Source organism: Podarcis pityusensis, assembly GCF_964106645.2.
Source record: "Podarcis pityusensis genome assembly, chromosome: 13".
Taxonomy (NCBI): domain Eukaryota; kingdom Metazoa; phylum Chordata; class Lepidosauria; order Squamata; family Lacertidae; genus Podarcis; species Podarcis pityusensis.
The window spans coordinates 37,717,346-37,734,164 of record NC_138038.1 but is presented as its reverse complement, the minus strand read 5'-3'; the positions used below and the strand labels follow the sequence as shown (position 1 = coordinate 37,734,164).

Sequence of the window (16,819 nt, the reverse complement as noted above, 5' to 3'; positions counted from 1 at the left end):
CCCCCTCCATCAGTTGGCAACCCTGCTCACAGGGTTTCTTCTTGCTATTGCAGCCTGAGAGGTTTCCCCAGTTCCCAGATTGCTGCACAAGCCCCCTTTCCACCCGCCCTCAATACCCGTCCGATGGGCTCCTTTCGCCGCCCCCCTCAGCTGTCCAAAAGTCTTGAAAGTGAAATTGCTTGCTTGCCATTAATCTCCCTGTTGTTTTTACGAGGCTCTCCCGCCTCTCCTCCCCTGGGGTGCCCGTTAAGGATCAAAGGTTAATTAATGCAGAGCAGACCGTGACCGCAGTTATTCTGACCCCACAAGGCCAGGTGGTCCCAGAGCCCCGATATACAAGATGCGATGAAAGGGTGACACGGCCCAGGAATTTACAAGATGATGAGGCGTGGCGGGTCGGGTTGGGCAAAGTGAAGAGAGAGGAGGCCTTTGGGGAACTGACCTCCTCAGGGTCAGCTGGGATTGGGGGGGGGGTGAGGGAGAAGCATTATAATAAGGGGGCAGTCCAACACACATCTTCAACCAGGCCCATTTTAAATGCTAAACTATGGATTGCCGCTATGGGGATGAGCCTCAGGCTGCGTACACACGATATCTTCGAAGCACGTTTGAAGCACATTCCCCACCCCTTCAAAGAATTCTGGGCCCTGTAGGTTATTAAAGGTTTCTGGGAATTGTAACTCTGTGAAGGGTAAACTACAAGTTGCAGAATTCCTTGATAAAAACACTTCGGAGGCCCCAAGCCTCAAGGAGGTCAGATTGGTTTCAACTAGGGCCAGGGCCTTTTCAGCACTGGTCCCGACGTGGTGGAACGCTCTGTCACAAGAGACTAGGACCCTGCGGGACTTGACATCTTTCCACATGGCATGCAAGACAGAGCTGTTCCGCCTGGCCTTTGGTTTGGACTCGGTCTGACCCTTATGTTTCCCTCCCCTCATGGTCTTGATTTATCAGCTACTTTAAAATGAGGCTGCTTTTAAAATTGCATTTTAACCTGTATTTTAAATTGGGGTTTTTTTCCTTTCTGTTTCTCCCCCCCCCCCTTTCCCCACTATTATGTTTTTACCGTGATTTTATTGCTGTTAGCCGCCCTGAGCCCGGCTCTGGCCAGGGAGGGCGGGGTATAAATACAATTTATTATTATTATTATTACTATTATTATTATTATTATTAAGGGAAAGAATGTGCTCCGAATGTTCTTTAAGAGTATAAGTGTGTACACAGCCTCAGGCAAGCTCCTTCCTCTCTTCCCCTTATGGGTTATGATTCCTTCCCTACTCCCCCAGTTTAAATAATCATTTACCATCACCGATCACTATGACATCTGAATGGGAAAACTGGTGTTGGCACTTGCCCTGTAAGCCAGGACTGCAAGCCGGCATACTGTACAAACTTAGCTTACAATTCAGACTTTTTAGCAGCCTTGGCAAGGGTTTTGAAGAGTGTTTGCCGCTCACAATGCCTCTTGCTCTGAGGAAGAAGGGCAAGGTGGCTCCCAGAATGCTGGGAGTGGTTGCATTTGCTACGGAGGCATTGGCAAAAACTATTTTAAATGGTAAGCTGGCAGGTCTTATGAAGAGAATGGGGAAGAGTGGACAAGGTGTGATGGGGAGCAGGAAGGCGGTGGTCCCAGACAGCCCAATGAAAGCAGCTTCCCATGACCCACGAGAGGAGGTGGGGCTTAATATACAGGAGGCGACCATTTTGGGTGCATTCAATTGACGTACAAGCACTAACACGTGGCCCTTTTGGACCCAGAATAGGGCAAAATAGGGTGTAACAGGGGCAGAACGTAACGGGGCTGGGTGGGCTGGGCTTATGCACACTCTACCAAGGTGCGCAGGGGCCAGAAATGGAACCTGGCACAAAATGGTTGTCGTCTGTATTAAAATTGCAGTCAAATGTGCAAATGTGTGAGCACATGCCAAATATTTTTGCAACAAAAAGGTGCAAAGACACTTCTATCAGATGGTGAAATAAGTGGACAAAAAAATAAAAAAGCGCAACAAATTTTATATCCTGTCTTTCTTCCAGGGAGGAGTACACAAATCTCTTCCCTATTTTATCTTCACAACAGCCCTGTGAAGTTGGTTAGACTGAGACACTGCACCCTGACCAAAGCCACCCTATGAGTCTCATGGCTGAGCAGGGATTTGAATCTTGGTCTCTCCCAGGTCCTAGACCAACACTAACCGCTATTTCACACTAGCTCCCAATATGCCTGGGAGTCATCTGCAAGATTATCTAAAAGTGATTTTGTAGATTCTGCATTTTATTTTATTTTATTTTAATCTTCCTGTTATTGTTGTTTTAAACAAAATGTTTTTAATTTTATTGCATTATGAAAAAATGTTATTGGGGGCAGAGAAAGTGATTGTGGCAAACCCACTGGCCATGGTACCCCTGAATGCATAAGTTGAATGAACTCCTTCTTGAGAAACAATGAACAGGCAGACAATCACAATTGGCTTTGTTTTCATTTTTTTTTTAAAAACCTGCATAATATTATGCTGAATTCAACAGAAACTGCTCTTCCAAATTTATTGAATTCCTCTTTGCTCCCTCAGAAAAGAGATGCTGGTTGCATCAGCTGTTTATTGGCAGTAACAGCATAGATCAAGCAAGTTTAATATACATTATTTACATGTGCTCCATGATTGCTTCTTTTTCTGGGCAGAGGTTACGGACCATATTAATTTGGTATCAAGTACTCGCTTTAAGGTTTAATTATACCCATTTAATTGTGAAATATATTCCAGTGTTGTGAGAGTCGACTGATGGACAACATAAGTGGTTTCTGAGAGCCCTCACAACTGCGCAGAGACTGATCCTAGAACACACACTGGAAGGACAAATCCTCACCAACAGATGGGCAACAAACTGAGGACCTGACTACATGGCCTGTATTTGATGGTGCAGCATATCAAAGACAGCTGCCACCAAAATAATACAAGTATGTGTGGCCTACAATGAGATATATGACTACCCTGGCCTTCTGTGCTAGTCGTTGTACCATTGTGAATATCTGCATCTCAGGAGCTGCATATGCACTATATGTTTAAAGCATATTTAAAGTACCTCTACTCCCATAGAATCCTGGGGACTGCAGTTTCTTGCAAGTGCTGGGTAGGGTGGCTCTGTGAGGGATAAACCACAGCTTCCAGAATTATTTTGTGGTGTGTGTGCTTTAGGTGTGTTTTCAATGTACGGTTTGTATGCTACCTGTCTTTGAAGTATCACTGGTAACTGGGAAATTGATATAAAGCCCCATTTCTCTCTCCCCCCCCCCCCCGGTGCCTTCTCCCCTCTCCTTTCCCTGGGTCCTATTTGGCCAAAGGGGGGGGGGGGGAATGAGGAAAAGTATTCGCAACAGAGAGAACTGGTGGTTGAGTTTGTTTTTCCTCTTCCTTCCTAATCCATTTTTCCTTTTGTGTCAGGTCTTTCATAATGTAAATCCGTAGAAAAGGGCTGGCTTATTACTGATCTTTGTAAGATGCTTTCTCAGCTGAAGAGCAGGGTAGGAATGCTTCGAATAAATAAAATTTAACCGTGATTATTATTACATTGGTTGAGAACATGTGGGCTTTGTGATGTCACAGCTATGACGTCACCTCAACGCAGGCCAAGGCTCCTTTCAGGCAACCACAGAAAAGGGTGATGCCTTGGCTAGTGTTTTGGCTAATAGCCCAGGACATTGCAGGATCCCATGGATGCCTGAAATGCAATGCAGATGCCATGGCAGTTGTGAAGGAATTCAAAGATATCTACCTGGACAAGCATCTCTTCTGGAACCCACAGCTCAAAGCAAAACTGAAGGCAGACTTGGATAATTTCTTAGAAGAGCTCCCTCATCAGGAAATCAATCAAAAAAAATACATGGCTGTTATTGGTATGGTTGCACCCATCCCAGTGCTCCTGCCAGGGAACCCATGATTTTGGGGGGTGGATATTAAGAATTCCAGGGTCCAAAGGCACCACTCTGACCTCTGCATCCCTTAATAGGATCTGCGTGCATGTTTGTTTTTTTGCATTGGAACTTTAATTGTACAAGTTGTGGGCTGGATAGCATATTATCATATAAACTGCATTAATTGCCCTGCTCTTAGTATTAAAATGTTAGAGGTCCAGTCAACAAAACCTAGTAGCTTATGGCAAATCCCAGATGCTACGAAATAAAACAGAGAGTGCAGAAGGCAGTTTGGGCTGGGGACCCAACCAAGAATCAGCCTCAAAATCTAGAACTCTGAGGTAAATTATTTCCTGCCAGGTAAGGCCTGAAAAAAGGCCTCCCTGACAGGCAACCTCACCCCCCTCACAGACACTCACTTCCCTAGGAAAGGAGGATATGAATCAGCTAGGGTGACTTAAGCAATATATTTTCAATATGTGTGTGTGTGTGTGTGTGTGTGTGTGTGTGTGTGTGTAAAACAGGACAGTGGAGATTTAATTTAAGGAGATAATGTGCCTACCCACCACCTGAAGTTTGGCAGGTAGATAGGAGATAGCAGAAAAATTGTCATCAAAAAATCCTCTCTAGGCAGGCCCACCTGGCTTTTTCGTCCTTGAGCTCTTATGGTTTGGCTAAAGAGGGCTAATCCCACAGTTAAGCAGAGGGTGACTGAGGGATGGAGTCCAGGTTGTGGAGGACAGAGACAGGTGCTTGTGGCCTGGCCTGCCATGTGCCCCCTAAGCTAGTCTGTGGTAAAAAAAAACTTTGTGTGTGGAACTGAGGAGAGCAGCCGCCATACTGGGGCCGCCATACTGGCCTTCATCTCAGGCGAGAAAGTGTCCTGACTGAGGCCTTTGGTTTAGTAAATTGACAATTTGATGACTGGTGGCCGTCACTGCTGAATTTTTATTTTATGGTGCTTTTGTGTGTGGCGTGCTTTCAATCTGGGTTTAAATCTTATTCTTCTCTTGATGCTGTGTTCTAAATCTAATTTGGAGGATTTCTATTCTTGAAAGAAAGATGGGGCGCCAATCTTCTCTGGCATATTCCTACGCCTTTTATTCGAGTCACAAGAAGTTAGCTGAATTATCGTTGAGTTCTTACGCTCCTATAAGAGGCCACATGATAGCAGTTTCAACAATCGTGCTTGGCATGGATGGGGGGACTTTCTTCTCCCTCTCTCCTAACTCATGGACATCCAGTCAAGCTGAATGATGGACTAGGTGATCCACTGGATCCCTTCCAACAATTCAAGGATTCTAAGTACTTCTTCACACAATGCGTAGCTAAACTGTGGAACTTGCTCCAGCAGAAAGCAGTGACAGCCACCGTCTTGGATGGTTTTAAAAGAGGATTAGAGAAATTAATGGAAGATAAAGGTTATCAATGGCTGCTAGCCAGAACGGCTATGTTCTGGTCAGCCACTGTGAGAAGAGCCACTGGTCTGAACCTGCAGGCATATGTTCTGCTCTTATGTCTGTATATGCTCTTTTGTGTGAGCTGCCCTGAGGTTTATTTTGAAGGACTGCATAGAGATTTGACTGAATAAATATTGACTCCGGTGGGATTTAACTCCCAGGTTTACATGGGATTGTATGCATAATAAATACATATTAACATGCAGACATACAGTAATAGGGAGAAAAACAATGGAAGGAAGAGGGAAACAAGCTGCGATTGCTCTGAACAAAAACTCCATGTTCAAAGGCATTATACAACTCTTATCTGTGGAGGTGCCTGGCTTCTACATCAGGCCCTGCAAGAAAGTTTTATGGGGAAGGAGGCAGACAGCGCTCAGTGATTCGCAAGGCAATTAAGAATAAAAAAAGATGGAATGAAGCTGGCTATTCCCCCCCCTAACTGTATTCCTCCCACCTCTCTCTTCAGATGACTTTTCACTGGCAGACTTAGGTGCCCACTTCAAACGCTGTTTGAAACACATCATGGAAAATGAAGTTAAAGGTAGAGATATGCTAAAATGAATGGTATCACATGGCCATCAGGAATATATGACTGTTTTCTTCCAAACGGCTGTAATATGTTGCATGTATGTCTATTGGAATGTATTCAGCAAAGTGTCTGGTGCAGCCTCTGAAGGCATGCTCCTCAAATGTAGGTCAAGATAGCTTTGCTTTGGCTGCCCGGCTCATTCATATATCTGGCTGATTGTTGCCCAGTCTTTTACACTGTAAATATTTCAGCGCCTTTTACCTCACAATCAACTAGGCGTCGCCATCTGGTGGTTTCTTTAATATAGCGCACCGCTATCTACTGGGTAGGTACTGTGTTGACAAATCAGTCTATGAGTGCTTCCAGATGGGACTTTAAACTTCCAAGTGGGTTGTTCATAACATTAAAGACAAATACACAGAGGATTTCCCACCGAAAGGGAAAATCTGATTTAAACAGGGGAGAAATGCAGGCTGGCATCATGGGTGTAGCATTGAAAGTACTAAATCAATTTAGATTCAGTTGCCCCCCCCCCAGCAGATGACCCCCCCCCCCGAAAGCTGGCTCCCTGCAATGGGGGTATTTTTACCTGTGATTTCCCAAAAGAAGCTCAACAACTTTGGCTGCCCACCTAACAAAACTCCTGGCTTCTTCTGAAGCTCAGAACATTGTATGGACACAGTAAACAATGCGCATCCACTAAGAGCTCCAATCTCACAATAAACACATTCATCAAAACTCTGCTTATAGCCCATTCCCACAAGAATGGAGTGGGGTGTTAGCCTGCATGTATACAGACACCTCTTTGGATTAATTTTTGCGCTATTCAGTTGCTCATTTAAATTGGCCTCACTTGCCCTCATTGACACCATCATCCAGCCAAATATGATTCATTATATAGCCTCATGACATTATATTCACTTTAGGATTCTTGATTGGGTGGACTCACCCATGTAACTACTCTGGAGGAAGGAGAAAGAAGCAGCACCTTGGGAGGGAGAGTGGCACCAGAGCAGTTGCCAAGGGAAACAGTGGATCCGTAAAATGACAAATAGGCACACTGTCTTAAAAAAACAAACAACACTTTTAGAATAAATTTCCACTCCACAAGCTCTTGGCTCAAAAATAAACGAAATAATGATCCCAGTCCTATTTCCCATAAAATAAAGGGGGGGAATGTAAAATGTGGCTCAACAGGTCATGCTCAGATACATGCATGTTTCTGATCACAGTGGTTGACAGCAGGTTTGTTCATATTTATGTAGCTCTGCTGCCTCCTAACTGAATTATAATCCTGAATTATATAGGCAATATAGTTGTTGGGCGCCCCTGCCGGAAACCCTGCTGTTTCTGTTGTTATCTAGGTCTTTGGGGAGGAATTTGGAACTGGAAGAAGCGTTTCCTTCGACTCTGCTCCTCCTGCATGCTGTTAAACTTTGTTTTAGAGGATAGATTGGATGAAAAACATGAGGCGGGGAAAAGCACAAAATGGTGGTGTGTGTCATGTAAACCACCCTGCGATCTTCAGAAGAATCAATAAACAATCAGAAGAATAAATAAACAATTAAAAAAAAGAAAAACCCAACAAAAATCTACATTTTAAAATGCGCATTTCTAAACATTCTGGCTTATATTGCACTCCCACTGTTGGCCCTTCCTCCTTTTCAGCATCACAATTCATCATGCAAAGGGACAGCCCCAGGGGTCCAGACGGCATGTGGGGGTCCCTGGGCCTGCTCCTCCTCTTCGTCAACTGCTTTCTTGTTTGCCCACATCTCTCTATGACATAGAAGTGCTGGAAAGAGGAAGGAGGTGCCACTGCCTGCTTGCCTTCTCCCTGGCTCTCTGCCTAGCAGGCAAGCAAGTGGTAGCAATTCAGTGGTGGCCGGTGCCGTGTGGGACTGGTGGGCCAGAAGGCAAAGAGCCCAAACAGTATGTGGAGGCAGAGCCAACTAGTCCTAGTTTTGTTCCCATCGTCCTCCCAGCTGAGTTCCACAGGGACAGTGCTTGCACCAAGGGAGTAGGAAGCTGATATGCAGTGCCACCCACTGGATTGGTTATCTGTAATGAAGGAATGGGTTTCTGTGTAGTAAGTTTAAAAACTGACTCAACCCCCCCTTTTTGTTCTTTCAAAAGAGAGCACTTTTAAATGTGTAAAACTTGAACTGTTGAGCAAAACCATAATAAGGACACAACTGCATAAACAGTTCTGTCCTTTATCAGGACAGGCAAGGGATGGCCTTGGCTCTCCAGGGGAACAAAGAAAACACGTCAGAACTTTATATTATGTGCTGACCACAAAATACGCGCAAGACCAATGTCCGGGGAAAACGCCAAAAGCGTGTTCCCGGAGATTATGACGTCCTCCCAGATAAGAGTAGGAAGAGGAAGATCCTTTTATGGTCAGAAGTACAGGAAGGAAGACCCTTTTATGGTTGAGAGTACCAGAGCAGGAACATATGTGATGTCAACCTGCGTACATAGGCCGACGTGGTTGGGCTCCTAGGGGAGGAGTGAGAGGGTGCCTGGAGGATATATAAACTGCATGAAACCTGTCATTTCTTTGGACTTGCTGGGGACTAATCACGCAAGTGCCTTCTGCTATCCGGAGAGCAGAATAAACTCTTTCTTTGAACCAACCTCGGTGTCATTTTGACTTCCTTCCTCCTGTCCCGGAGCAACGCAGACCCAATCAGTGAACTCCAATAAGGCTACAGTAAGAAGACGGGAAGGCCTGGCAGATTGAGGTTGGTAGGGCAGTGCCCCATTAGCCTGAATGGGCCAGCCTCCATTGGCAGCAACCATGGGGAAGAGGAGGAGGAGCTGGTGAACATGACCGTGAGGAGGTCAGCTTCCTGACGGAGGGGGCCCCAGGGTGGGTGTCTTGTCCAAGGGCCCTGTGAAACATGGAGCCCACCTAGACCTCCTGCTCTTACCATTTGCTTTTCCTTTGCAGAGGCTCAGCTTCATAAAGAGATGGATTCGTGTTTTCAGAAGCTACTGACTGTTTTTCACGAGCTATTGCCCAGAGTTGCAACACGTAAGCTGTGCATAGCTTGGCTGAGCCATATGGGGCGGGTGGGTGAAGGGGTTGGCAGGTGAGGCAGGCAAGGGTAGCAGTCCCTAGTTAGTAATAGAAAAATAAAATGAATAGTTGTAGATAGGAGTTATATGGGACGTGGGTGGCGCTGTGGTCTAAACCACTGAGCCTAGGGCTTGCCAATCGGAAGGTCGACGGTTTGAACCCCCGCGACGGGGTGAGCTCCTGTTGCTCGGTCCCAGCTCCTGCCCACCTAGCAGTTTGAAAGCACGTCAAAGTGCAAGTAGATAAATAGGTGTGAAGGTAAACGGTGTTTCCATGTGCTGCTCTGGTTTCGCCAGAAGCGGCTTAGTCATGCTGGCCACATGACCCGGAAATACTGTCTGTGGACAAACATTGGCTCCCTCAGCCAGTAAAGTAAGATGAGCGCCACAACCCCAGAGTCATTCACAACTGGACTTGATTGTCAGGGGTCCTTTACCTTTAGATAGGGGTTATAGGTCCTTCTTTCTCCCTTTGCACCATACAAATACCCACTCATCCTCTGAAGTTAAATAGATGCTGACCAGATCAGCTGTAAGGGAAGGTCTGCAGGGGCCAGTTCAAAAGTTGGCAATCCTAACTGGGTTACTGACAATGGTGTGTGGGCGGAAGGGGGTGTACAGACACACACAACTGCCAACTTCCTTCCTTCTTTCTCTTTGCAGATCATTGCAGCAATGAATGCGGTGAGTAAAATGAACTTAGAGAGTTCATTTTTAAAAGGAATTAGTTCAACCTGTCCCCAAAGGAACTAATTCTAGTTCACGTTCAGCCCTTTGAGAAATGAGCTAGTTTGGTTCACATACAGTTCACAGTTCAATTCATGTCCATCCACATGATTCTCTGTCATTTTCTAACCCCTCAACATTTAGATTTTGTGTGTGTGTGTGCATAGCCAAAGGCCTTACAGTGTACAGCAGAGAGCAAGGCAAGGCTTTCCTTTAAAATCACACAACATACCCTATAAAAAGTTTACAGCATAAAAATTTAAAATTAGAGAGCATTAACATATCCAGAATGGAGCTTCTTAGCTGCCAGAGCAAATTTGACTACCAGGTGTGTAATCTGTAGGTCTTTATCAGTTAGGAGCACTATAGTCTGCCCTTCACAGAGTTACAATTCCCACAAGCCCTTAAACTGTAGCACTCATACTTATTTTAGGGAAAGTACGTGCTTTCAAAGTATTGTGTCTCTGCAGCCATACAACTTCAAGCCCGTCACAATCTTTTTAGCGGTTTTGACCGCTAAAGTTGGTCAAAGCGGTTTTGACTGCTAAAGTTGGCATGTCCTGGATTTCTGGTTCTCGACCATACCTGGACAGGTATGGCACCTCCTTTATAAGGAAGAGATCCTGTTGTAAGTGGAGCAGGGAAAAAGCCATTCTCTGTCTTTCAAGACTTCCTTATCAGAGAGGGGCTATTGCAGAAGTGTTCCGACTTTCTCCTGCCAGATGTTGGAGAGGGAGGTAACACCTGCCAGATGTCTGGGGTAAATGGATCAATTCCTCCTACCCGAGAACAAAATGGCTGCAAATCGATACTTACATGCATAGGCTTCCCTGGTCAGAGGAAGCCTTACCTGAGGTACTGTTGTTTACATTCCCTGGCAGCAGCTCTCCAGGGTCTCAGACAGAGAAAAGTCATTCATTTCACATGCGATCTGATTGTTCTAGCTAGGCATGTCAGGACCAGATCTGGGGACATCTACATTCAAAGCATGTACTCTGTGATTGAACTATGGCTCCTTCCCTCAGGAGTCTCTTGAGGCCTTTTGCTGCCAGAGGCAGAAATCCCAAATGATCCACCAAACCCTCCCACCTAGTTAATACACGAAACAAGCCCCAGGAGAGTTCTGCGCTATTAGAGCTGATAGCTTATCAGCCGGCTCCTGTGGATCTGCCATTAACAACAACATGATGTTACAGCGTGACCATGTCTACATATGTAAAGGGATGCCCTTGTCCACGTGTATCCAACTGATATGCTCAGAGTCAATGCACACAATGGGGCAAATTAAACTGCTGCTATGGTGAATTAAAACCAAGCAACAAACCAAAGCTTAGAATAAAGAAGGCAAAAGCCAGAATGTTTTGCTATAAGAATTTAAAATTTCTGTTTTGTTAGTCTCTCTCTCTCTCTCTCTCTCTCTCTCTCTCTCTCTCTCTCTCTCACACACACACACACACACACACACACACTCCAGTTGGACTGGTGGCTTTGGGGTTAAATCTAAAAGTCCATAGGGATAAGAGGCAGAGTGTGAGAGGAAGGTGTTGAGTGCCAGACAGACATGAATACAGCTCAGCTAGTTTAGAGTGGGAAGTTAGAACAGAATAGCAGCAGTGCTGGCTGGAAGCAGCATAGCTACCCTGGTTGAGAAATTAGAGAAACAGAAAGGCAGGAACAGAGAGGTGGCAGTGGAAGAAATGGGCACTGAAGGAACAGAGCACAGACTTTGTTCTCTGTACCTGAACCAAGCTCAGCATCCTTTCACCCGAAACTCCATTCCATGTCATCTTCCAAGCTTTCTTAGTCTTAGCAGCCTAATTTAAAGGGGGCGGAAACCCTATCGCTGTTGTTAAACAGTTGCAGATCTATTGCAAATCAGCCAAAGGTATGCTAAGAAATCTGCTCACTCTTACCTTAAATAATGCCAGCGAGTACTAAAGTGTCAGTGCCTCACTTGGTGTCAGTGCCTCAGATGTGGAGCTTTTTCTGTTAGCGCCTTTGAGGAAATCAAATCTAGATGTGCCAAGGATGACTTGGGTGGAATCTACGCACACATATAAGAACAGTTCTGAAAAGGCTTCTTTTTTTAAAGCGTTTTTTAAAAAAATACATTGAATTTTCCATGAGGCTCACCATTGCCAACTAGTGTCACATTGTAAATTGCACTTAAAACACACTTAAAACGTTTTATTTGCAGCTGTATAGCTGACTCCTTGATTAGGTTTGAGTTTGGTGGGGGGGTAGGAAAGAGAGTGAATTGACTGCTTGACACCCCACACCCGCTACCACGAGTGCTCTCACTCTGATATGCTGAACTGGTAAGAGTCTCCCTTACTGATCAGTGGCAAATAAAAACTATTACCTTTCTTGTCCTGAATGCTTTCACTCCCCTTCACTATGCTTTGCCTTCAGGGGGCAGTAATGCTCCTGAATACCAGTGGCTGGAAACTGCAGAAGGGGAAAGTGCTCTTGTGATGAGGTCCTGCCTTCAGCAGGCTTCCCATAGGCATCTGGTTGGCCGCAGTGAGAACAGGATGCTGGCCACTGGCCTGACCCAGCAGCTTATTATGAAATTTCAGTGTCGGTGCTTGAGATATATTTAAAATGACAGGCAAGCTGGGTTTGGTTTTTTTGCTAACACCAATGTGCTAAAACCAGGATGGCAATGCTTATCTTCACACATGCACTACTTTCTGTTGTTAAAGGTGTAGGAGTGGAGCAGACCAGAGGGGTGGAGGCACAGAATCAGTTGGTGACCCCTATGTTCCAGCCTCAAAGCAGTAATGAACAGGAGCTGCACAAGGCCGGTGCCATCATTTGAACTGAATTTATTACGGTCCCAGATCAGACTCTAACGATAAACTGGGATATCAAATCCAAACTCCTCCTCCTCCTCCTCCTCCTCCTCCTCCTCCTCTTCTTCTTCTTCCTCTTCTTCTTCTTGTAGTGCCATCATTTATTGTCAAGAGGTTTGTTCCCAGGGGAGTTTGTGTTTGGTGAGCCAGATTGGTGTGCTTGTCCCACTATCTGTCACCTTCTCTCCAGTTCACCCTCCTTCTGCCCGAACCCAGAACCCTCCTTCTGGTCCTCTCATTCTGCAGGTGTGATGAGCTACGTGCTTACTCATTGCTTCACGTGCCTCGTACAGACTTACTCGTGCAACAAGAAATACCGTTGTGGAGGTAAGAGCTGAGAAAAGGGAGCAGGCTCAGTTGGGGGCCTACAAATCTGTGGCAGAAGCAGGGCCTGGCAGGATTGAGATACAAGAGAAAGACGCCCGAGGCCAGTCTAAACGGACCCACCTTACTTGTAAGTAAGAAGGTAGGCAGGAAGGGGAGCATTGGCTGAGGGGAGGAGACGGAAGTCGGCAGGGCAGTGTCCCATTTGCCCTAGAGGACAAGCTTCCACTGGGCTTGACAGTGGAATATGGCCATGTTGCCCTTCTCCCCAGGTGAGCTAGCTACAATTTTGGGGGGTGGGGGGAGGGTGGGAATTCAGAACTTTTGGGAGCAAATGGGAGAGCTCCCCTCCTCCAATCCAAACCTTGCAATGGCTTCTGACAGCCAGTGGAGGGAAGTTGTATATGGCTAGTGTCCTCAGAATCAAAGAGTTGGAAGGGACCCCCTAGGGTCATCTAGTCTAACCCCCTGCGATGCAGGAATCTTCTGCCCAAGGGATGTCTGTTTTAAAAAACCATAAGACCAGAGAGCAACCATAGGTTGTCTATCCATCCTTAGCAATACCTGGGGAACAGGCTGAGCAGGCACGCAAGTCACCTACTCAGTTTCCCCCACTATGGTGGACCAGGTTGTTTTTCTAATTTGCATCTATTATATAAATGAGCACATGCACATTTTATGTGAATATGTGACTCTCTCTCTCTCTCTCTCTCTCTCTCTCTCTCTCTCTCTCTCTGTCTCTGTCTCTCTCTCTCTCTCTCTCTGGTGATGCCCAAGTGACCACCCAACTCATCCTGCCCTGAGAATAAAATCCCAGCTCCCAGATTTCTCCACCAAGCCCTTCACCAATCCCCTTCCTCCACCTTGAACACAATAATCCCCAGCAGGCTCCTTCCTTCCCTGCCAGTCCCATTAGTACTTAGGTGATGGCTTTGCTGGGCTCTATATCATAGGGACTGTCTTGTTTTGACTATATGTAAGCCACTCTCTTTTTGGCTCAAGAGCAGGGTATAAACGCTTTAAATAACAGCAACAACTAACATGTCCCTGTATAAGTAAAAAAAAGGTGCCTTCTTAGAGTGCTATTTGTATGTTCTAATGGTTTTACTTGTGACTTGTGGGGCAATCAATAATAATGTTGCATATGTGGCGGGCAGTAGTGGATTAAATGTTAAGTACCTAGAAGAACAGATTTTGGATACTTGGATTTTGCAGAAAGGAGAATACAAGTGGAAATGGATGAAGATCTGGTTCTGGATTGTGCTCTGCAGTGGCACAAGTTCAGTCAAAGTGTGAAGAAATACATCTTCTACCGGGTAGGCAGTGCCTCTGAGAAGTGGCCTTCCCCTTTGCCAGCCCACTTGCCTCCCCAAAAATCTACTGCCACTGACTTTTGACCTGTAACTCCCCACCCATGCTAAGAGTTAGCTTATGTGTCAATCACATTTTCATGCTGCAGGGTTCAGGGTGACATACATGTGCCCCCTTTTTTATGCTCACGACAACCTTGTTAAGTGCAGTGACAGGTGCCACAACCTCTGTGAGCTTCATGTTTCAGTAGAGACTTGGGTCTCCTTACAGTGTTTCTGAACCTGTGGGTCCCCAGATGTTGTTGGACTACAACTCCCATCATTCCTAGCCAGCATGACCAGTGGTCAGGGATGATGGGAGTTGTAGTCCAACACTTTGAACCACTACACCACTCTGGACCTCACTTTAACAAGGAAATAAGTTGGAGTTCAAACCTGTGTGGAAAAGATATTATCTGATGCTGATAACGTCTAATATTTATAACTCACCCTTTGTCTGTGCAGCAGGCACCCAAAATAAACAAAACCATAAAATACACAAACAATAACAGCCACAGAGCACACTAAACCAACAACCAGCTAACTAAAATGTCTGGGCAAACAAGTAAGTCTTAGCCTTGTGCCAGTTGGGCTTCTAAGGGAAGGGTTGTCTCCCACATAACGGCAGCACACACCTCGCCCAGCGATGGAAGATGGGAAACAGCTTCCTTTGAGAATCTTACAATATGGGAAGGGGGAGGTGATCCTTCTGGTATTTGGGTCCCAAGCCATTTAGGGTTTTAATCAGAATTTGGCCCAGAAACAAAATCCCCCATTACTATTATGGGTGGTTGTACAACCGCAGAATCTAGTATCGATTGAGGTTTGGAGTCAAAGGCTGCAGTGTCCTCAGCTATGCAGTCAGACCACGTTCAGGGCTCCGAATCTGATGCTGAAGAGCAGGAGATCACGGAACCTGGGGCTGACAGATGGGACCCCACTGAACAAGCACCCAGATCGCCAGGGTCTGTAGGGCTAGAGCCAGGGATCCTTTCACACACTGGAGCCGGAGGAACCCAATGTCTCCTGCTGCATCTCACCAGTCTAGTGCTCCAGGGAGCTCCCTGGGAAGGAGGCTATGGAACAGAGAAGATGTGCCTGTCTTTTAAGTTATCCACAAGGGGGCAGAGCCTGGAAAAGGTAGCCTAGACAGTGGTGGAGGAAAGGGGGTGCGGTGGATGTGGGCCGCCCCGGGTGTCATCACTGAGGGGGGCTGACAAAAATATGAGTTTAAAAGAAAGGGCTTACGAAACTTTTTAGTTCAGTCAACAAATGCAACGAAATCCAGCTGGCACTAGGCGTCACACCGCGGATGCTGGCACTTATTGCAGGGCCTGCAGCGTGCCTGAGCCACTCGTCTCTCCTGGGAGTGACGTGGGGCCTTGAGCGCCCGCAGGCTCAGCGCAGCCTGAAACGGCAGCGTGGAGTTTGCATCTGCCCACCGCCTCTCCCTCAGCTGCCCTACAGCTGAGGGGGAGGCTGCAGAGAGGCACTGGGCACCCAAGCGGCTAGCTACACCGCTGAGTCTAGAGGCAGATTCTTAGAATGGCTCGTTCTGCTTTCAACTTTTGTTGAAGCGAGTTGTATAGTTGGGGCTCTCTGTGGTGCTCCAACTCCCTATGGGGGCCTGGCATTGAATTTGAACATGGACAGTGGTGGGCTGGAGTCAAAGAGGGCTTTGCAGGGGTTCCTGTCAGCAGGAAAACACATACAGTGGTACCTCTAGATGCAAACGGGATCCGTTCTGGAGCCCTGTTCGCATCTAGAAGCAAACGTAACCCGTGTCTGTGCGTCATTTTGAGCGTCTGTGCATGCGCAAGCGACGAAACCCGGAAGTAACGCGCTCATCCCGAAGCACATTCAACCCAAGGTATGACTGTACATGCATGAAAAGCCACTTCTTTCTCAATGCTAGTGTCCAAATGCAACCCTTCTTCTTAGGTAGTGAAAGGCAAGCTGCGACCGATGAGCAGCAGTATGGATTCCTTTCTGGTAAAGAAGGAGGTGAACGTAAATGACTCGGGCAGATACCGGTGCGATATGGCAGATTTGAAGGGAACTGTTTCTAGCTACCTTGACTTCTTAGTACAAGGTAAGTTAAGTGAATATGGGGAAGAGTGGACTACGTTAAAGGGCTCAGATAACATCCCCCCAACACACACACACCACATTCAAAGTACACATGTGACTACATAGGTTAGCCCCCCACCACCACGCCACTAACATGTGAGAAGGGGTCTGCACACGTACTGAGTCTCATGCATGGAAGGCTCCTCTATGCAAGGGGCAATCGTCAGCCCGTCATGAGCAGCGCAACTGTGCGTGTGCAGAGAACCCCTCCTCACATGTGCCTAAATGAGTAGATGGCAGTGCGTGTTTGGGCGCCAGGGGCATTGGAATTTAAGGTTATCCCACATAGTTCGCAAGGCCTCCTCATGCATTCTCGGGAGGATGTTGACCCGTTGATCCACCTAGTCCCAAACTGTCTACTCCGACTGGCAGTAGCTTTCCAAGGTCCCATAGACTTTCACAGGCCTGCTGCCTGATGTTGTTTAAGTGGAAATGGATAGGGAATTTTCACC

At 46.4% G+C, this 16,819-nt stretch overlaps 1 protein-coding gene across 8 annotated transcripts; it reads left to right on the top strand.

Annotated features, from left to right (window-relative positions):
- Window positions 1-151: 151 nt before the first annotated feature.
- On the top strand, window positions 152-16,754 carry IZUMO1 (izumo sperm-oocyte fusion 1). 8 transcript variants are annotated; one of them, XM_080977269.1, is made up of 8 exons: window positions 152-259; window positions 2,760-2,953; window positions 5,837-5,911; window positions 8,856-8,939; window positions 9,647-9,667; window positions 12,811-12,891; window positions 14,104-14,204; window positions 16,179-16,750. In XM_080977269.1, exons 2-8 carry the CDS (start codon window positions 2,911-2,913, stop codon window positions 16,431-16,433), a joined length of 660 nt encoding a protein of 219 aa, XP_080833395.1. In that variant the 5' UTR covers window positions 152-259; window positions 2,760-2,910; the 3' UTR covers window positions 16,434-16,750. The 8 variants fall into 8 exon arrangements, with proteins under 8 accessions (XP_080833395.1, XP_080833394.1, XP_080833393.1 ...); XM_080977268.1 differs by lacking the exon at window positions 152-259 and adding an exon at window positions 1,425-1,555; XM_080977267.1 differs by lacking the exon at window positions 152-259 and adding an exon at window positions 2,566-2,620.
- Window positions 16,755-16,819: the final 65 nt, after the last annotated feature.